Source organism: Brachyistius frenatus, unplaced genomic scaffold, assembly GCF_029030835.1.
Source record: "Brachyistius frenatus isolate BFR_SWC_R1_liver_20210118 unplaced genomic scaffold, ASM2903083v1 Contig_48, whole genome shotgun sequence".
Classification (NCBI taxonomy): domain Eukaryota; kingdom Metazoa; phylum Chordata; class Actinopteri; family Embiotocidae; genus Brachyistius; species Brachyistius frenatus.
Window position 1 is genome coordinate 968182 of NW_027210647.1, and position 21493 is coordinate 989674.

Here is a 21493-nt window from a genome sequence, read left to right on the forward strand (position 1 = left end):
CGCTTCCCCGCTCTTCTCTGCAATGGTACGATCCGCCATTGTGACGTTTTAAAAATTCAGCAGGCAGGGTCGGCAGTTGGCTTACTACTCAGAGAAGAAAACCCGTTGTTGTGGAGAGGAAGAAAGGCCAAGAAGAAATTCGAGGAACATTAAACGTACAAACTGCGAGCTTTAAACCCCGACTTTGTTTATTTGCGGGTCGTTTTTTTTTTTGTTTTTTTTTTCACCCACCCACCCAACCCAACCCCCCCCCCCATACCCCTCTCCTCCTCCTCCTCCTCCTCCAAACTTATTATTTCCCGTTTTGTTTTAGCTAAACATGGCTTGTGGAGCTACGTTAAAGCGGTCGATGGAGTTTGAGGCCCTCCTCAGTCCCCAGTCTCCCAAGCGGAGAAGGTGCAATCCACTACCGGGGACTTCCAGCGCTCCGTCCCCGCAAAGATGCAACCACCGTCCCCCAGTCGACAGTCCGGCGCATTCGATGTCTCCCCAGGCCATCGGAGGCGAACACAGGCTCACCCCAGGTAAAGATCGAAACCGTATTTGACGTGTTTTTTTTTTTTTTTTATTTTTTTTTCTTCCCTGCGTTTCAGGGTGGGTGTCATGGTGGTGGAGGAGGAGGAGGAGGAGGGAGGAGGAGGGGGGGGGGTTTGGGTGGAGTGGATAGCTCAGAATGGGGGGTTGGAGGCTAAACGTTAGCCTACCCGAGCTAACGTCAGGAAGGGGGAATGTCGTCGCTAAAGTTAACGTTAACGGACCATTTCACCGCTGCTGGTGTTAAATCCGAGTATGTCGTGAAGCAGAAGGGGCTTTCGTAAAGTGTTCACTTGTGGCATCCTGCCAGCTGCGCGTATTGTCTCGATGCTTGGCTCAGCTAGCTTTGCGTTGGCTAAATGTTGAGAGAGAGAAAAAAAAAATGACTGGATCCAGAGTTCGTCGCTTGCCTAAATATCAAATATCATTTCTAGCTTTTGAGGAAGTTGGAATAAATGTGAACTCCCCTTCTTCTCGTCAGTTTTGCTCCAAACAATCTGGCAGCTGTGGCAGCACGTCGTTTAATTTTTTTTTTTTTTTTTTTTTAAAGTGTTTTTAAGATATTGAATTAAAACCTGAAAGGGATTGAACAAAAGATCCTGCTTACACTTTTTTTTTTTTTTTTTTTTTTTTTTTTGACACCTGGGCAACGAGCAGAGAAAAAGGCATCAGCAGCAGCAGCCACATCATGGCAGGCTGTTAATTAGGAGGTGGCTGGGTAATGTTCCTTGGCTTTTAGTGCCACGATTGTCTGGCAATGAGGGTGGTGGGTGAGGAGGGCGGGCACCCCCATTATGCACCACAACCATTTATATTCCTCCTTCAGGCCTGCGAGGCATTGTTAATTTCCTTTATGCCTGTACTCTACTCTCCCACCGACTTGAAGATGGTGTAGCTCCACTGCCAGAGTTTGACGTGTCTACGTGGGGTGGGGTGGGGGGGGGGCACGAGCAGACACAAGATATGATTTACCCCCAGATGTGCCCTCTGCAATCCAGAGGTTTATTGCAGGTGCCAGTCAGTGAGACTGGCGGCTGGGGCTGGGTGAGATGGACAAAATCCAATATCGCAGCGTTTTCGATCAAAAAAAGCTTGATGAAAACGGGAAAAGACTACGATTATTCTACGTCACAATATTACAATATCCAATATATATATATATATATATAGTTTCATATCACACTACGATAGCTCCTTAAGGGCAGCTGTGAAGCCGAGTCCTTGTGCGTTTTTGGATGGTAGAAATTCCTGAACACTCAACCTTGAAGCCACTCTAGTCTGAGATTTTCATGTAAATCCGTTAGAAATCCATTGACTGTTGTACACCATGTTATAATATGCAGGGTTACTTCTGGTGTTGGCTCGCCCTCCTAACGCAATGAAACGAGCCGTCTTCCATTTTGCCACTAAGCAGTGACGTTGAAGGAATTAGAAATACTCGGATGCATTCTTCAGAACTGGATTTATTGGCACGGTGCCGCTAGGAGACCGAGGGTTTTTGATTTAGGAGTGATTCATCCTTCATATCCACCCAGTGGTTGTTGTTGGGCCACTTGTCTCCTCCATTAAACTGTTTAAATCGTATTTTCTCCGGGGATTGTTAACCTCTTCACATAACGTAATCATCTGAGACCGAAGAGAATAATACATTATTGCCGTGTCTTGCTCTGACTGTCGGGTTGCATCGCCACTAAATCCTGTGCTTCCTCGACTTCGGTTTCAGTTGGTGTTTTTCATGGAAGATTTACCTGCGAAGGAGGTGACTAACGGTACCTACGAATTAAAGTGACGGGAGAGCTATTAGCGAGCATTGTTTTCAATAAAACATTAAACTAACAGGAGTGCCAATTTGCAGTGTGCCTGCTGCATTACATATCAAGTCAAAAAGGTAAAACAGGTTCCTGGTTGTTCCTTTTTTTTTTTTTTTTGCAATGTAGGAAAAAAAATTTGCTTCATGGTGCACAATCATTGCATGATGACGGTGGGGGGTTGCGTCGCTCATAGAGGGAACCGGGGAAGCTTCATTGAGAGCAATGACGCGCATACAGATGTAGGCGTTGACGGAGATGTTGTCTCCATTTGGTTTTTGAGAAATGCATTTATTTCTGCTCTTATCATGGTCAGCCAAAGGTTCACAATGGAGTGTTTTTGTCATAGTTGAGGAAGCCCGGAGGTGAAGATATATATATATTTCCCCCCCCTTTCTTGCCCCCGCCAGTGCTCACGCCGTTTATGCAATCCGACTCGGTTACTTTGGTTTGCTTCATCGAGTTAAAGTGTAGCGCACGAAATGAATCATTCAGATCCGTTTTCTCAAGGTTGTTTGGCTAGCGTCGCTTATCTAGCTGGAACTTAATGTCACGAATAAGACACCAAAAGGCCTCTTGTGTGTTGTGTTTCAGTCCGCCGAGATAAATTGGAGCACAGCAGCTGCAAGGTTGAAGCCGTGTAGATTTGTCTGCTTCAGACACGAGGCCCAGATAACCTGGTATTAAAGCTCACCTTCACCGAAAGAGACCCGCCGATGGGAGTGGCACGGCAAGCCTGCCTTTCTGATGCGGTTTGCCAAGTGAAAGCAGTTTGGTATTGAGGTAAAGGTCAGCTGTCATCCCTCCCACCCAGCTCTACCCACACGTGCTCTGCAGCTAGCCAGGCTTACTCGTGGAGAGCAGGGCTGGAGAGCGGGGGTCTGACACCGCCAAGGTGTCTTTGGGTAATTGTTTCATAATGCAGACAAGATCGCTCGCTCCGGTTTATCTGCGTAATTCTTGTGCTGCCAGTCGGGGCTCGTGCTTTGGTGAAATCACCCCCGAACGACGGATGAGTTTGGTGTTTTGCTGGGATATGATGTTGCCATAAAAGGCTGAACGGGCTGACTTCTGACTGCGTGGACAGAAAGGCTACCAGGTAATAGTTCAGACATGAAGCTGGGGTCAGGCTGCAGAAGTGTTCAAGTATTGCAGTCTAAAAAAAAAAAACCCACCGTCTGCACAGCTGGTTGATTTTTGTACATGAAGATTAAAAAAAAAAAAAAAATCACATATTTCATTCCTCCAAAAAGCAATTCAGTGGCAGCTTATCAAGATTATAGTAAGCATATGAGAAGCTTTCTAATAAATCCCTATACATTATTAAAGGATATTTATGTTCAATTATGACTTTTTTTTCTAGAATCTATGGGTCACCAAACTGAGCGGGGAAATCAGGGGGACTGATGGATGTGGGATCGCCGAACGCTACACGACTCCCACCGGTGTTGATCAGACATGTCTGGAAATAATTTATTCTTCTTTAGAAAGCTTCTCGGATGTCCACTGTTCAGTTGCCATCTTCCATTTGCGCTGCAGCGGTCAGTCTTAAATTCTGTGCTCCACAAGGGCAACTTGAACTGACCAGTACTACATCACAACCTAACTTCCTGGCATTTGGGACATTTGAAACCCACCTCCCCCCACAATCCTTTAGCAGTGGAGGGTGAAATGAAATGAGTCAGCTTTGTTTTCTCTCTACCACCACAATCTATCTGCCCGATCGCCTGTCGTATTCACTGTTTGGCCTGTGCCTAAGCCTTTTAGCTGAGGCTGTCTCCACTGTGTTCCCCTGGCTCCCGGAAGTCTCTGTGATTGATTGCTTGGCCTGCTTGTGGCAGGGTCATTGTTGCCAAGCAACGCCCACTGTTCAGCTACTAGTAATTGGCAGAGCTGGAAGTGACATGCAGCGGGAGAGGGTTTTCACTTGTCATGCAGATGAACCCAGGGACAGTGATGTCCTTCACCACCTTGAGTCAGACGTCAAGATTTGTTATATTCAGTTTTAATAAATGCAACGGCGGCGCCCTCCTTCAGGAAATGCAGATTCAGCCAATTGGGCCCAGTCAAATGACGCTGCCTTCTCGGGTATATATTTATATATTTTTTTTATGAGAAACCAAAATAGCAAACAAAGTTGGTTTTGATTCCTCTCTCCAGCATCGTACTTAATCAGGCGAAACCGTTCATACAGACTTTGTTTTCTCAACGATCACATTGAGTTCCCCTTTCTTATTTAGGAATCCCCCAGGTAACTGTTAGGGGGAGGCGACAAAATTGTTGCACCACCTGACAGAAGACAAAACACTCCTCTGTGTCTCCAAAACACACAACTGATAGATTGTCGTTGAGATTAGTTTTGTCATTATTGCCATTTTCACAAGACTAATTTGAATACTTAAACTGATGTTATTGCGAGTGGTACACACTCAGTTGATGAAGACCTTTTCTTTGGCTTTTCATTTACTTTTGGATGTCACTATTAGTGTATAAATAGTGCAAAAATAAAAGCAAAGAGAAGTCTCGACTGATGTCTCACTGCCATGTTTTGATCTTCAATTCAGATGCCTAAAATAGCACCAAAAAAAACACAATTTCACACTACTGCTAACACATTTTTTGCAGCGCCCTGTAATATCACTACACAGTCAGATAGTCCTCCTCCACATCCTCTTGCCTTACAAAAATTTTTTTTAAAAAAATGGTCACACTCAAGAAGCTGGAACCTGTGAATATTTGGTATTTTCTTCATGCAGTCCCACCCGGTATGTATTGGCAGCGCACCAGTTGGTCTTCATCAGCTACAGCATACCAGCAGGGCCCACCTGGAAAGCTGGGCAGACGCTGTGCCTATTTAATAAACATGTGCGATGTGTGAACACCAGACGTCGAGTCTGAGTCTCATCAGTCTTTCTGCGTGGCCCGAATCTGTAACTCTGCTCACACTGCACAGGTCCATCGGCATGTGGAGCTCACACTGAGCGTAAACAACAAGTCCCGGGTCGCTTTTGTCCTGTGGCAATACCAATGAAGTTAGTTTTTTTTTTTTTCTCCAAACAAGAGGCCTGTGTCCTTAGTGTTGACAGAAAAAGAAAAAGGGCAGCGTTATGCTGCGTTTTATTGATGGTTAATTTGATTCTGAACATGTTGCACTTGTGGATGCTTTTATTATTATTTATTTCACATGTGAGAGTAGACAGCTCTGAATCTTGTCTTTTTGACAGTATGCAGCGTTTGAATCCCTTAACTGTTACAGAAGAAATTATGGCCAATGAGCCGCATTTAAGTATTCTTATTTTTGGAAAATGAATGAACGGTTAGCTTTTTGTTTCTTCCACTGCTGCACTGAAAACACACGGACATGTGAATTTGATGTGCGGATCTGTCCCGTCTCTGCAGTGCCGTGGTCGGTTTAGAAGTAGCTAAACAAACACAGCCTGCCAGATTACAGTCTCCTGTTGTTAATGCGGGAAGGTTTGAGAGGCCAGGCATGAGGAGGGGTTGCTGTGAGGGCACCAGTTCAACACAGCCCAGCCATATATAACGTGGCTTTCCTTAAAGTGCTTTGTAGAGGAAAATCCTGCTTCACTCTCCAGTCCAAACAAGCTTATTCATGAGCGGGCCGAAGTGGCAGCGGGGGCTTCTCACTTTCTCCCCACCCAAGATAAATGAGGCACGGCTCCCCAGATAGAGGTGCAGCATGTTCACACACTTCCCTCCCTATACGTTGGTTATCAGCTCTGGCAGAGGCCATGGCGTTTATCTCTTGTTTTTCCCAGGACTTGTTTTTTTTTTTACTTTAACCTTATAATTAGATACGTGTGAGCGGGCTGTGGCCCATGTTTAAAGCCGTTTGGACACTGGACCAGCAGGGCAGCATTGGTTTCATCCCGAGGAGGTGACGTATCAGATAACAAAGCCCTGTGGAAGGACCACCTTTTCATGCCCCTTCATACATTTATGCACATGTACGTACCTGCAGCAGCCGCATGAACCTTTATTCAAGTCTATACACGTTTATCTGCAAGTAAACTACGAATTGGTTAGGCTGCCCATTATATTCAAGATTAATCATTTTCTTTTCAAACCTTTTTCACAAGTAAAAGCCCAAACAAAAGTCTAAACCCTAAAAATATCAAATGTACCATCTTGTTTGACCAAGAAAATCAGCAAAACCTTTAATGGAATGAATCGAAGGTCAAAGTAGTAGCCGTATTGTTCTTTTGGATTGATGAATTGTGAGGCTGTGGCTCAGACGGTAGAGTGGGTTGCACACTAATCTGAAGGTTGGTGGTTCAATCCCCAGCTCCTCCTGTCCACATGCCGAAGTGTCCTTGAGCAAGACACTCAACCCTAAGTTGCTCCCGATGGTGTACCATCGGCGTGTGAATGGGCTCCTGATGGCGGCGCCTTGCATGGTGATCTGTCTCATTAGTGGGTGAATGGAAAAACCATGTTAAAGCGCTTTGAGACCGAAAGGTGATAAAGCGCTGTACAGGCCGTTTACCATTTACATACATTACCTTACTTCTGACTACCGCCTCAAAGGGTGATTATCATATACATTTCCAAGATCTATAGGGTTGTGTCTATACATTACAAAGCTGGCCATTAGCCGTAGTTCACACTTTTCAATTGTGCTTAAAAGCACTGCTAGTCAAGATTTAAATGTAGCGAGAGTCTTGGTATCACAAAGCTCTCTCAACACAAATCACTTCACTTTGCATATCTACAAAAACCTCAAGTTTCTCTACGACCACAGAACGGGCTTTTATTTTGTTGCGGCCCAGTGAAGAATGTGCGTCTTCACCAGCTGCAGCTCCGTGTGTTGGAGACATCACAAAAACGTTTTGAAAGGGAAATGAAAGTGATGCAGTCACAAGATCAGAAAGTGTGTTAAGTCAGGCGTTTGTGCCTGTGTTGGTTCCAGCTGCAGCGATTATGCTACTCTTGCCGGGTTTACATGCACATCACTGCTTCCTGTTGATGAATGTTTGGGTTTTTAACCCATGTTAGGTGACAGAAAACAAGAGAACACACAGGAAGTGAACATAGTTGTAGTTTTATGCTCTGAAACCAGGATGATTGAGCCTTCCCATAATAGTCCATGGTCATGCTATAAGGCATTCAGCATTATGGGAATGTGGTTGTGGTCAGTGTGGAAACTCACAAAATATGGGTGGTTTTATTCCCGAATATAGAGCAATACTGTGGCACAAAAACAAGTTATTAGGATTTCAGATGCAATTTCGATAGTCCGTTATGATCAAAACAACGAATATGAGCTTAAGTGGAGCCGCGCAGCACATCTGTTTGGATGTTTTTACATGTTGCATTCGAAGATAATTGAGAGAACCTGGAATGCATTTTCCGTGGGAGACCGTCGGGAAATTTCCCATCGTTTGGAAAGTATGTAAGCGAGTGTCTTCTGTCCCGCTTGTTTTCTGACCTTGTTCCCGTCTTGCTCCCCGCAGAGCAAATCTTCCAGAACCTCCGTCAGGAGTACAGCCGGATCCAGAGGCGGCGGCAGCTGGAAGGGGCCTTCAACCAGACCGAGGCCTGCAGCTCCAGTGACGCCCCCAGCCCCAGTTCCTCCCTCACTGCTCCCAGCTCCCCACCAGGTAGGACGATCACTGGAGACTGTGCACACGCGCACACGCACACACACGCACACACACACACACACACACACACACACACACACACACACACACACACACACACACACACACACACACACACACACACTGCCCTTTTTCTTCTGGTTTCATACAGATGTGATGGGAACTGTAAGTGCCAAGTTAAGGATGTTATTGATCACTGAAACCACCATTACAAACATGTCTGTGCTCTGGGAGGTCATTGGTTTAACCAGGCTTCGGTGTGGAGTTTTAGAATTTCCTTTCTTTTGCCGTTACGTGCACGTTGCCATAACATTTCAGCTCTTCATGAATGAATACCAGGACTGTGATCATTTTTTTTTTTTTTTTTGTATGAGATGGAGGTGATCAAATAACATGGCTGCTTTGTTTTGTTTTGGTTAGCAAACCTACAACATGAAGTGACATCAGGACCAGCAAAGAAACCAAAAATATCTGTGTTAGCCAGATTTAAAGGCTGATAATTAGTACAGAAACGATTATAGACGAGAAGGTCTGAAGAGGCAGCAAGACGCTGGCCGCTGCTGCTCAACACAACAAACATAAGGGCCGACAAAGTGTGATTCCAGATGTGAGTTTGTGAGAGATATGTAGCTGTCGGTGCCAAATCCAGCCCACTACTATAATGGAGATGTCTTTGTCATGTGAGTTCAGTCTTACCCTTTTAAAGTATGCTTTTATTATCATTTTTCTCAGAATACTGTGTCGTGTAAGGGATGTGTTTGTAATACAACTGTAAATAAGAGATAATTTCATGGGTTAATATATCTAAAGATATTACATATTCAACACAGAGTATAAAAGTGTCATTGAATAATTTTGATTTCTGTGATAATGCGAGAAATTCTAAAAATAGCAGGAGGGTTCAATCTTTTCTTTGTAAACCGGGAAATAAATCGAGAGATTTTCCCCGAGTAAAAGTGTAAGACTAAACCCAGACAAGCAAATTGTAAGTTATCCTTTGTTTTTTTTTTGTTTTAGTTTTTTTTCAACATGGTGGTCCATACAGGCATAAGTTCATACTTTGGTTATATTCATTTATACCATCGCATCTTGCATGTGTGGATTGTTTCAGCCCATCTTTTGTTTGCTTGTGTGGAACAAAACAAAACAAAAAAAATATGATTTACTTTTATTCACGAGACTTTTGCTTTTTGTGCCTGTTTTCCTTTTGAACAGTAACCGTGGGACAGATTGGTGCACGAAGCACACTTTGCCAGTGAATGGTTTGAGCACTATTTCAAGCCTGCGGTGCGGGAACATCTCGTAGATCACCATGACGGCGCGGTTACTAAACCGGTCACTTTCTGTCGCCGCGGCCCGCCGTTAAACCTCCGTCCTCGCTCTGCCCGTCGCCCTCTTGTGATTTACAAACGTTTTAGTCCATCCAGCTTCGTAGCAGACCTCAAAGACCAACGGGTAATGAATCACCAAGCGGAAGCCGTCTGCAGGGGAGGAGGAGGGGGGGGAGGGGAGGGGGAGAGAGAGAGAGAGAAAACATTAGTGCTGCATGACCCCGCTGGTCCTGCAGAGGTGAGAGAGGACAGGAAGCAGAGACGTAATTTTTCACCTGGCCGAGCATCTATTACCGGACCGAAGGACGTTCCTGCCTCTGTGACTCATTACTGAGAGGTGAGCCGTTCGGCCTTTTTATAGCTGCTCCCTCGCTGTCTTTCTCAGGTGCCTCGAGGAAGGACCAGCCCTCGTTTACGCTGAGGCAGGTGAGCTACCTGTGCGAGCGCCTGCTCAAAGACCACGAGGAGAAGATCCGGGAGGAGTACGAACAGATCCTTAACACAAAACTCGCAGGTAAAAAATTCCCCCTCCTGGTGGAAAAATACACTACAAAATCACTGCACCGACAGTTCATGACAACAACGCTTTATACTGGCAGTGCAGCACAGTAGAAATGTCTCCGTTATGAGTTTTTAGATACCAACGCTGTAAACGGGCAGAAAATGAATGAGGCCGTATAAGGCTGTTTGCTAAGAGTACAAGTATGATGTAAGGAGTTTTAGCAGTGCAAGTATATAAAACTGTGAAGTGTTGACCATAAATAAGTAAAGTGCCCCGAGATGACTTGTTATGATTTTGGTACCAAAGTAAAGAACACATCAGGATGGTTAAATATAAAACAAAACAAAAAAAAAACCAACAATGTGGTTTTCTCTGTTTCGACACCTACGTCTGCAAGATGTCATGTCGTCACCCCGGACTTCTCGTACTGTGAGATCGTCTGCACTGACACGTACAGCTGTTGTCATGACGCCGTATCAAAATGTTAAGTTTGCTCAACAGTGCAGCCGCTGATCCGATTTCAGCAGCTACAGTACAGCGTAGTTGATCTTCTGCAGTCTTCCTGCTGCTCGGGTGTTTCGGTGTGTACAGAGCTCTTTTAATAAAGGTGTGGAAGTGTGGCGTCATTTTCACACAACTACTGTGTTTAAAAAAATAAAAAAAAAATAAAAGTCTGCTTGGCGACGATGTCGTCTTTGACCCATCCGGTGTTTGTAGGACGCAGAACGGGCCCTCACCTCCACCTTCTCCTCTTTCCAGAACAATATGAATCTTTTGTGAAATTCACACAAGACCAGATCATGCGAAGATACGGAGCCCGGCCTGCTAGTTGTGAGCACCATTTTCTTCACCAATAGACATTCACCTCTTGTTTCTACTTTAATCTCTGAAAGAAAGGATGATCTCATTTCATGTGTCGTTTCATGTGTTTCAGACGTCTCCTGAGCTCTCATCAGTGAGATACCAACTTCCTCTCACAAGATGGCTGCTCTCTTCTACTGCCTCCTTCCAGTTGATTTATGTTTTATTTCCCTAACAGCCTCCACCCCCCCCCCACCCCACACACACACCCCTGTCCTCCCTCCCTATTAAACTGTTTGGGTGCCATGGTTTATCCACTTTTTAATCCAGAACTTGGTTTCTTACTTCTTCAAAATTATTGCTGCTGGCCAAACGTTAAAATAATCTAAAAGGTGAAATGTGTATGAAGCCTGCCTTTCCCCCCCCCCACCCCCCCTCACCCCTCTTTTCTTGTGGATATGCTCCTTCCGAACATCCTGACTAAAGCACAGATGTTCGTTAAATCTCTTTCCAGCGCTGTAGAAAAAGCTTATTGGCTCGTGATAATTCTGTATAACCTTCCAGCAGCTGTATTTAATGGCTCCTGCTTCTCACCTCACCCCCCACCACACCCCACCCCACCCCACCTCCCTTCCTCCTCACAACTCTTTACCTGAGAATGTGGATTTTTCTCCCTTTTGAAAAAAATAAAAGTTCAGTGACTAAAGTCTGTCGTCTTGGATGTTTATTTACAGAAAGATGTGTGTTGTTTGTATTTTGGGTAATGAGGAAAGCAATCGAAACACTCGCATCACATGTTCATCAGCGGGGAAGAGGTCGGCCAGTTATGGTGGTGCTGTAGATGTTCAAATGTCAATTTTTGTGAGCACTTAAAGGAATTTTGCACAAAATTTGAGACCGAAAGATCTTTCTTGAAATTGAAAATAGAAGTTAAAAAGAAAATTCTCTCAGGCTTTTAATATTCTGGTATTTTAAACACAAAACAATGAATTTTGCATTATCAATATAAAGAATAATTGTTAATTGTAGCCCAAATATAAGACACCTTATATTCTGAATGTTTAGCCAATGGTTACGGGTAATAGTTATTTTGAAGTAAAATAGTTTTATCAGAAGGATTTCTGACTCGAGTTCATACATGCACTGGTTAATTTTGATTAAAGCATTTTCTGAAGATTTAAATTATTATTTTTTTTGATAAAGCTGGAAATGTAGCAACTTTGATACTTTCTGAATAATTTGGGAGCGATGCATGTAAGTGTTTTCCTGGCTTACAACCTGCAGTATGGACGTTTAAGACAGTCCATTGTTCTTCATTGCGGCCTCTTTTGCCGCCTGGCGGTACATGTGTGTAACTGCAACATTAATATTAAAGTGCGACTTCGGCTTCAGTGCATTTTATTGAATTGGACACTGTTGAACCTGTTGTGAATTTAAGCCTGATCAGTTTGTCTTTTCCCAGGTGTGTGTGTGTGTGAGAGAGAGAGATAATATGTGAGTGAGAGAGAGAGAGAGACTACTGCTCCCCGCAACAATGCTCTGCCGAGTCTGTGACGTCATCCCAGGTGTGGCACGGGGAAACAGGTAGGCCTAGTTGTTTGCACTGCGTTGTTTGGAAACCCTGCGCTCACAGAGACGGTCAGAAAAGCGCCTATTCTGCAGCTGAGCGGAAGGACAGAAGCGTCTGCGGTTTGTTTGCGCCGAGGGAGGAAGTTCATTTCAGGAAAAAGCGAGGAAAGGGCTATTCTTATCTCCCGCCACGTCTTATTTTTGTTTTCTTCCCCTTACAGTTTCACAGGGACGAGTCAGTTTGAAGAAGACCACTCGGCGGGTTGACACGCAACATGGAGGGGTTGTGTTAAAAAAAAAAAAAAAAACCCACACACACAACAACCTGTCGTAGCCTTCAGCCTTTGAACTTTTGCACTTTTCAAACTGCGCGCATCGAATAGTTTGAATTGGGATCGATATCTATGTGTTTTGGGACCCCAGTGGAGCCACCGGCACTCTTCCTGTTGAAGGTTCGGGTGAGTAAGGCCAAACTCAAATGTTGGTTTCATTGAGCGCTAAAACAAAGCGGGACTTTAAATCTTTTTTTTTTTTTTTTTTTTATTTGAAGCTGCTGTTTCTCCCCGGGAATCTCCAAACCTCAAAATGAGCGACGCCCAGTAAACAGGAAACCGCCGCTGTACTGTCACTGTGCTCGTGGAAATACCGTAAATGCAACTGTAGGTCTTTAGAAGTGGAGGTTTCATGATTTGATGAGTTTTGAAACGTGTTTTACAGCGAGTTTCACTTTCGAGGTGCATTTTTGAAATACATCTAGAGAATTACTGAGAAGAAGTATCATCAACGAATGCAAAGAGTAGTCTGTGTAATTCCCTTCTCCCGATTTACATCAAGTTTAATCACCCTTTTATAATAAACTGTGTAAGAGTAAAGTTCCTCTTGTTGAATTTCTTTTACTTGAACGTTTGATTTTGCTGTCGGGTCTAGTTGTAGGACGGAGGTACTCAGCAAATTTGTTAACTTGCAGGGAATAACTTGGTTTCAAGACGTCCACGACTATGAGAGAAGTAATTATTTGAATAATTCATTTGAACTGTGGCCTACATATCAATTAATGGCGCATTATTTGTCCCTTAATTGAGAAGGTTCAATAAATTAAATAACCAGATAACGAGCTCTGTTTTTGGCTTGACAGCAAATTAAATAATTATTTATATTATAACCAAAATAATTATTTATATATATATATATAAATAATTATTATTATAATTATAAAATATATATATAAAATATAAATATATATAATATATACACAGTGGTGTGAAAGTGTTTGCCCCTTCCTGATTTTGTATTTTTTTGCATGTTTGTCGCACTTAAATGTTTCAGATCATCAAACAAATTTAAATATTAGTCAAAGATAATACAAGTAAACACAAAATGCAGTTTTTAAATGAAGGTTTTTATTATTAAGGGAGAACAAAAAAATCCAAACCCACATGGCCCTGTGTGAAAATGTTTGCCCCCTAAACCTAATAACTGGTTGGGCCACCCTTGGCAGCAACAACTGCAATCAAGCTTTTGTGATAACTTGCAATGAGTCTTTTACAGCTGTGGAGGAATGTTGGCCAACTCATCTTTACAGAGTTGTTGTAATTCAGCCACATTGGAGGGTTTTCCAGCACCGACCGCCTTTTTTTAAGGTCATGCCACAGCATCTCAATAGGATTCAGGTCAGGACTTTGACTAGGCCACTCCAAAGTCTTCATTTGGTTTTTCTTCAGCCATTCAGAGGTGGACTTGATGGTGTGTTTTGGATCATTGTCCTGCTGCAGAACCCAAGTTGGCTTCAGCTTGAGGCCACGAACAGACGGCCGGACATTCTCCTTCAGGATTTTTTTGGTAGACAGTAGAATTCATGGTTCCATTTATCACAGCAAGTCTTCCAGGTCCTGAAGCAGCAAAACAGCTCCAGACCATCACACTCCCACCACCATATTTTACTGTTGGTATGATGTTCTTGTTCTGAAATGCGGTGTTACTTTTACGCCAGATGTAACGGGACACACACCTTCCAAAAAGTTCAACTTTTGTCTCGTCAGTCCACAGAGTATTTTCCCAAAAGTCTTGGGGATCATCGAGATGTTTTCTGGCAAAAATGAGACGAGCCTTAATGTTCTTTTTGCTCAGCGGTGGTTTTCGTCTTGGAACTCTGCCATGCAGCCATTTTTGCCCAGTCTCTTTCTTATGGTGGAGTCATGAACACTGACCTTAACTGAGGCAAGTGAGGCCTGCAGTTCTTTGGATGTTGTCGTGGGGTCTTTTGTGACCTCTCGGATGAGTCGTCGCGGCGCTCTTGGGGTAATTTTGGTCGGCCGGCCGCTCCTGGGAAGGTTCACCACTGTTCCATGTTTTCTCCATTTGTGGATAATGGCTCTCACTGTGGTTCTCTGGAGTCCCAAAGCTTTAGAAATGGCTTTATAACCTTTTCCAGACTGATAGATCTCAATTACTTTCTTTCTCATTTGTTCCTGAATTTCTTTGGCTCTCAGCATGATGTCTAGCTTTCGAGGATCTTTTGGTCGACTTCACTTTGTCAGGCAGGTCCTATTTAAGGTGATTTCTTGATTGAGAACAGGTGTGTCAGTAACCAGGCCTGGGTGTGGCTCGAGAAATTGAACTCAGGTGTGATAAACCACAGTTAAGTTATGTTTTAACAGGAGGGGGCAAACACTTTTCCACACGGGGCCATGTGGGTTTGGATTCTTTTTTTTTCTCCCTTAATAATAAAAACCTTCATTTAAAAACTGCATTTTGTGTTTACTTGTGTTATCTTTGACAAATATTTAAATTTGTTTGATGATCTGAAACATTTAAGTGTGACAGACATGCAAACAAATTGGAAATCAGGAAGGGGGCAAACACTTTTTCACACCACTGTAAATATATATATACCACCATATGTCACCATTTGTCCCTGTGTGTACACTGAATATCCACTCTGCTCTGTAGGGCAGCAGCAGCAGCAGCGATGGGGGACATCGACTTGGAGCAGCAGGAGCCGTTTCCTGTGGACAGAGACGGGAGGCAGGTGACGAGGAGCGGAGACAAGCAGCCGGACGGCGGCAGGAAGGTGGGATGTTGCGAGAGGTTCCAGGAGTCCGTGTCCAGATGGATGCTCCCAGAAGACTCCCGCAGCAACTATCTGGAACGGGCCAACTGCTGGCCGCCGCCCGTCTTCATCATCCTTATCAGTATCGCAGAGGTAACGGTCGCTCCGCCCTGCAAACACACGGACACGCACGCTGTAAGAGTACTGAGGCAGTCGATATGGATTCTGAGCTGATTATATAACAGGCAGCCTACATTGGGGAGGGGGGAGGAGGAGGGGGGGGTACATGCCACCATGGTGTTAATTACTGTATAGATTTTTGCTGTAACTGTATTTATTAGAGCAGACAGTGAGGGGACGGTATGAAAAACTGCATGTCATATCATTTCATATTTTGAGAGTATTTACAGATGCAACGTTTGAAATGTGCAGTTGGATAAGAGCAGCTCTTATCTTACCAACTGCGAGCGGTCATTTCTTTCTTTCGGTCACTTTTGGGCTCCGCCTCCTCTGAATGTCCTGATTCATCATATTGAGTCCCCCCCCCCCCCCCCGCCGCCACCACCACCACCACAAGCAGGCCACAGGCACGGTGTCAATAAAAACAAGCCGTTTGAATGAGCAGAGCAGCTTCAGGTCGGACTGGGTACAGCTAATCCTCACTGGTGGGAGATGCTTTCCCTGAGTGTGTAAACAGACTTTGACTCTTTGACTTTTAGATTCAGGTAAATAAGATGTGGAATGTGGCGGATCAGCGGGCGATTTGTCGAAATAGCAAAAAAAAAAAAAACGTCAGAGGGATGCTGCGGTCTCATTTTCTCCCATAACTACGATTTAAAGATTTTATTTATGATCTCCTTTATTACAACTTCAAGCTAACGTAAAGCTGATGCCACCGGGAATGCGTTCCAGATTGCCGGCGCGTTAAACAAACAGAAGGACGTGTGGTTTTATTACAGTAGTCACGTGGCTTCTGAACAGCCACGGTACAACAGACGGTCTGTTTACGCTACGCACGGGTCAATAAATGCGCTTTGTTTTGGCTGCTGACAGTACATCAATATAATACATCGTTTATAACACAATATAATGTAGTTTTAAGTGTTTATTAATGTGTAGTGGCAGGGAGGCTGCGGCTCAGTCGGTAGAGTGGGTTGCACACTAATCTGGAAGGTTGGTGGCTCGATCCCCAGCTCCTCCTGTCCACATTGCCCAAGCGCCCTTGAGCAAGACGCCGAGAACCCTGAATTGCTCCCGATCGGCGTGTTGTAAGTCGCTTTGGATAAAAGCATCAGCTAAATGTAATGTAATGAGACGAGCAATATAACTTAGATAATAACACAGTTGACAAACATTGTACATTAAATAATACTCAAAATGATCTTTTGTGTGCTCGCAGCTACATTCAGCGTGTTAAAATCATTTATATAGTTCTTCTATAGTGCTTGTTAATACTAAAAAGCAGGACTCAAGTGCCCCCCCCCCCTTTTTTTTTTTTTTTCTTTCTTTTTTTTTACAATATACGTACATGGTTTAATTATTTGCGTGTTAACGTAGCAACAGAGTCTTTATAATTGAACTGAAATGGACATTTCTTTTACATCATCCCTGTTAGGAGATGATTCAACATCTGAATCTTGAGGTCAGTTTGGCCCTCTGTCCCGTGTTAATGTCAGAGTCTTGTCACTGTTTGCGCGCTGGCCGTTCGATGTTCGGGAACGGACAACTCGCTCTTTGTCGTCCGCAGATGTCCTGTGTCGCTGCATTTCGGTGTCTGTGAATGCCTGCGAGTGTTTCCCCACAGAAGTTCGCTGGGTTAGGTTCTCGCACAGATACAAGCAGCTAGACCAACAGTGGTGCTCCATTCAATCCCAGTGGGGGGGTGGGAGTGGGTTTCTGGGGGTCAGTGGAGTAAAACCTCAACATCTGTAATTCCCTCCTCCCACTGTTGTTGTGGTCACAGCTGGTTTGGATTCAGTTTTGTCCCCTGACTTCTTTTCTGCAGTTCCTGCGGTGTGTTTGGGAATACGGTGAACTTATTTCTCTTCTCATGCTCTCGCGCTCGAGGCCTAATCTCTGTGTCCGCTCTGATATCTTCACCAGTTGGCAGTGTTTATCTACTACGCCGTGTGGAAGCCTCAGAAGCAGTGGGTGACCCTGAGTGAAAGCATCTGGAACAGTCCTCTGACCTACAAGTCCGACCGCAGGCATGAAGCATGGCGCTTCGTCTCCTACATGTTTGTCCACGCCGGGTAGGTGTGAGCACGGCATTTAGAAACACCTCAATTAGATGATGAATTCTCCAATCGGGGCAAAAAAATAAATAAAAATAAATAAATAAAAAAGTCGCCGCTGACTCTTTCCAGGACCTGCAGTAAAGATCAGTTTGGTGAAGCTCATAATCGTCGTGAGGTTTTTGATTTGTCTCTGGTCATTCTTGAGACCAGTTCCAGCCTCTGCTGCATTACTTCATATTGTTGTTGTTGTTTTTTTTTTTAGCTGATGCAACAGTAGCTTTAGCAAATCAGTTACCACAAAGTTGAGTCATGTGAAGCCGATTGTTAATAACTTTAAAAAGAAATCTGCTGATTACTTTTTGTTTTCGGATTCAAGGCAGTTAAAAGAGGTACACGGTGCTTTACTTTGGTAAAAAAAAAAAAAAAACACTTTAAATGTGCATAATGTGCGAAAGCAAAACGTCTCGAAAACCACAAGTGCATAAGCCACAGAAACACAGGAAAACCAAACATCATGACGCAAGGAAAACTGCATTAGCAAAGAGGAAGAGCGGTCACAGTCTCCCACCAGCGCTAACGGAAAAACACCTGACTATGGACACTGGAGATGGCTTTAAATCAGTGCCACATACATCCTTAGGTTCTCACTAGAACGTGAATCTGCATCTTAGAACAGCAGAAAACAAACACAATGTTCCTGTTTGAGTAACCTTTGTTAAAAATGACAGTATCCAGGTGTTTTAGAAAACCCTTATTATTAAAACGATACTGCAGAGGCTCAGGGCCTGACAGCTTACTATGGACATTTACATTTTCCTACCAAAGATATAGAATAACACCGGTTTTAATCCATCCCACCGAATCAAAATTTGGGATTTACTGCAGGGTTGACGGTGTTTCTGTTATTCTGTCCAGCCTCCCGTATATTTTTCCCTGATTCACCTCCGTGGTGGAGAACTTATCGCCCATCTCTGCCCCTCCAGTGTGGAGCACATTTTGGGCAACCTGCTGATGCAGCTGCTGCTGGGCATCCCGTTGGAACTGGTCCACAAGGGATTTGAAGTCGGGATGGTTTACCTCGCCGGCGTCCTCGCAGGTCAGCATCGCCTTTCTCTGTCTGTCTCTCACATTTCCTCCACAACAAGAGGTAAATAAAGCCGAAAACTAAGATAAGGTAGCTGGATTTCTTCCGTGGCTGCGAGTGCTCGGCGTCCAGACATCCGAGTCATCCTGAAGTTGTTTTTTTCCTGTTTGTGTTCGAGCCTGCGTCAAAGCTGAGTCCGTGTCTCCTTCAGGCTCTTTGACCAGTTCCATCTTTGATCCTCTCAGTGCCCTGGTGGGGGCTTCCGGCGGCACTTACGCTCTAATCGGAGGCTACTTCATGAACGCAGTGGTGGTAAGTTTACAAACGGTCCCACAGGAGGATCTTCCGTTTGCTTTGTTCTTTTATATGCGAGACAGGTTTTGGACTCTACTTTGGAAACAGGTCTTATTTTCCAAGTTGTACAAGGATTACAACTGTATGATGGAGCTGCGACCTTCCGTAGTTTACTTCCACAGCGTGTCAGTGGAAAGTGTCAGTGCCACTGTGGACGCAGTTTTCAGGTTGTCCGTCCCCGTTCTTTTAAAGCGCCTTTAGGGAATTTATGCGGCACAAACGTTCACTCGGATTCAAGGATGACAAAACACTTTTGTGGCCGTAGCTCAATAATTCATACACGAATGATGACAGACACAAATGTCCATTAGGATAACGTGCTAAAGTGATGACATTTTATATACAAAAGGCCCTAGTTCACCTTACATTTTTTAAATAAATGTCATATTCATGATTTGTCGTGTCATTTAAAACAAACATTCATGTATTACTGAAGCACTGAGCAGACAACCAAGCCATTTTTTTTTTATGGATTCTTGTTATAATGCTGAAATTATGACATGAAAGCCATCACTGTGTTTTCAGGCCACTTTTTTGTTGCACGCACGCCTTGTGAGTTCAGATATTAGTATTGATCTTTACAGCTCGTGTTTTAACGCGCAGAATTTCCGAGAGATGATTCCTATCCTCGGGGTGTTTCGTATCCTCGTCATCTTGATTATCGGTACGTTCTGCTGTTTTTTTCTTTCCCCCCCCCTCCTTTTGTTATTTTACATATATTCATCTTCAAAAATTATATTTTTAATACTGTTTCCTTTTCCCAGTTGGCACAGATTTTGGATTTGCCTTCTACAGAAGATTTGCCAGTGAGGAGGATGGTTTACAGGTGTGATTTAGCACAGAACAGAAGCACAAACATGATCTTTTTAAACCTGTCCACACACACACACACACAAATACAGCTTTAAAGAGCGATCGAGCTCACGGAGCTCACCTCCGCCGAGCTGGGAGGGTTTGGTGATGGCTTTGTTTGCTTGTGACTACAGACGAGACCAGGAGCTCTTGCTGGGACTTGATTGTTCACGTAGATGCAAAACTCTCTTTACACGCTTTCCAAACAATCTCCTCCTTCATTAATAAGTTTCTACAGATGTGGACCCTTGTCCTCTGTAGTTTTAGTTTAAGTAAAACTTCCTCCTTTCCTGATGATAACTTTTGGCTGTTGAACTGTTCCTGCAACTTTTTTTTAACTCGCATCTCAGTGACGTCAGATTTCAGTAGTTGGGTGTCTTGTTAAATGTCACTTTGGTAATTCGGCCCAGAGGCTGAATCTGAACCCGTTTCTCCTCTTAGGTGTCCTTTGTGGCTCATTTCGGAGGAATTGCGGCCGGGATGACCATCGGCTACGTCTTCTTCAGCGATTACAACAAGAAGCTGCTCAAAGACCCGCGGTTCTGGTGTTGTGTCGTGTGCTTTATAGTCTTTATTATCTTTGCCGTGCTCTTCAACATCTTCCTTTCCCCGGCATCGTAGGATTATAAACTCTCAAATCCTTGTGTCACTCAGGGAACTGATTTTTACTGACCAGTTGCAGGGCAAAGTTGCTTTTCAGGGACTTTGTGAATGTCAGGGTTTGTTTTTTATCGATCACATTTTCGTTTCTGTTTTTTTAAGAGCTGAATTTGTGATTCAAAGGGCTCCTCCTGCTGTTTGTGTGTAGCATTTAACACACTTGATGAAAATGTGCTTTTAAGTTAGTAACTGATATTTGTCTTAAGGTAGATATGATCTCTGCCGTTGCTTTGTGTTTTGTTTGTTTGTCTTTTGTGCTTTTCACGATTATCAGGAAATTACTGAACACTGGTTCTATTTCATGTCTTTTTCTTGAATATAAAATCATGTAAAAAATGTTCCCCAGAATAACTTCATGCTCCTCTGAGCAATTGCAAGTTTTCTGTCGAATCATTCATTGACTTCCAGTATTCATAAATGTGCCTTAAACCCTCACCACATGAAAACACTACATGTTTGATGAAGATGATCACATTAATGTCACACTTATGTTGACATATGTTTAGTATGATAGCACAGATAAGAGGTTTACAAAGTAGTATCGGGGAAAAACGGGAATGAATCACCTATATTTTTTCTTTCTTTTGGTCAGCTACAAAGCTGCTTTATCATCACACCCTTATCATAATACCTCGTAGGACATGACTAATTACAGTAAGATGTAAAACAGCATACTGCTCATTTAGGCAGTGGTTGATGTCATACAGTACCATATCTCAACTGTAGGGAAATTGTTATTTGTAAAGTCTAATGAGGGTACATTTTCTGTGGTCTATAAAAAAGGAAAACTTTTATATTTAAATGTCTATGTTTTGTGTGACAAGGGCATTGGTTACTGATTGTAATTCAGAGCCCATTTTAGAAAATGTATTTAATTTATCTAAAACACAGGGGTAACTGCTAAAGACCAAACAAAGATCTCCCACACTTGGTTTTGCATTTCTGTCACAATTCCTTTTAATAAAGTTGAACTTTCTTTTGTAATATCCGTTCTGTCAAATTGAGTTTGAACTTCTGCAGAAACAGGATGACACTGCTCATTTTTTCTGCTGAACATATCCACCATTATCAGTAACTGCTTGCAGTTT

General features: G+C 43.5%; 2 protein-coding genes across 4 annotated transcripts; both read left to right on the forward strand.

The window, feature by feature from the left end:
* Positions 1-50: 50 nt before the first annotated feature.
* Positions 51-11306, forward strand: akirin1 (akirin 1). Its single transcript, XM_069703800.1, has 6 exons — positions 51-155; positions 314-524; positions 7817-7963; positions 9683-9811; positions 10559-10630; positions 10734-11306. Exons 2-6 carry the CDS (start codon positions 320-322, stop codon positions 10742-10744), a joined length of 564 nt encoding a protein of 187 aa, XP_069559901.1. The 5' UTR covers positions 51-155; positions 314-319; the 3' UTR covers positions 10745-11306.
* A 1064-nt stretch (positions 11307-12370) lies between these two features.
* rhbdl2 (rhomboid, veinlet-like 2 (Drosophila)) lies at positions 12371-21389 on the forward strand. Of its 3 annotated transcripts, none has more exons than XM_069703796.1 (8): positions 12371-12627; positions 15127-15371; positions 17322-17470; positions 18439-18551; positions 18751-18851; positions 19497-19557; positions 19658-19719; positions 20187-21389. In XM_069703796.1, exons 2-8 carry the CDS (start codon positions 15138-15140, stop codon positions 20364-20366), a joined length of 900 nt encoding a protein of 299 aa, XP_069559897.1. In that variant the 5' UTR covers positions 12371-12627; positions 15127-15137; the 3' UTR covers positions 20367-21389. The 3 variants fall into 3 exon arrangements, with proteins under 3 accessions (XP_069559897.1, XP_069559898.1, XP_069559899.1); XM_069703797.1 differs by having other exon boundaries at positions 15130-15371; XM_069703798.1 differs by having other exon boundaries at positions 15133-15371.
* The last annotated feature ends 104 nt before the right edge of the window (positions 21390-21493 follow it).

Excerpts from the sequence above, each read along its gene's own strand:
- rhbdl2 (XM_069703796.1), top strand. The coding sequence starts at position 15,138 with ATGGGGGACATCGACTTGGAGCAGCAGGAGCCGTTTCCTGTGGACAGA. Across the intron at positions 17,471-18,438 it reads TACATGTTTGTCCACGCCGG|TGTGGAGCACATTTTGGGCA; the intron begins GTAGGTGTGAGC and ends CTGCCCCTCCAG. Across the intron at positions 19,558-19,657 it reads CCTCGTCATCTTGATTATCG|TTGGCACAGATTTTGGATTT; the intron begins GTACGTTCTGCT and ends TCCTTTTCCCAG.
- akirin1 (XM_069703800.1), top strand. The coding sequence starts at position 320 with ATGGCTTGTGGAGCTACGTTAAAGCGGTCGATGGAGTTTGAGGCCCTC. Across the intron at positions 525-7,816 it reads CGAACACAGGCTCACCCCAG|AGCAAATCTTCCAGAACCTC; the intron begins GTAAAGATCGAA and ends TGCTCCCCGCAG. Across the intron at positions 7,964-9,682 it reads TGCTCCCAGCTCCCCACCAG|GTGCCTCGAGGAAGGACCAG; the intron begins GTAGGACGATCA and ends TGTCTTTCTCAG.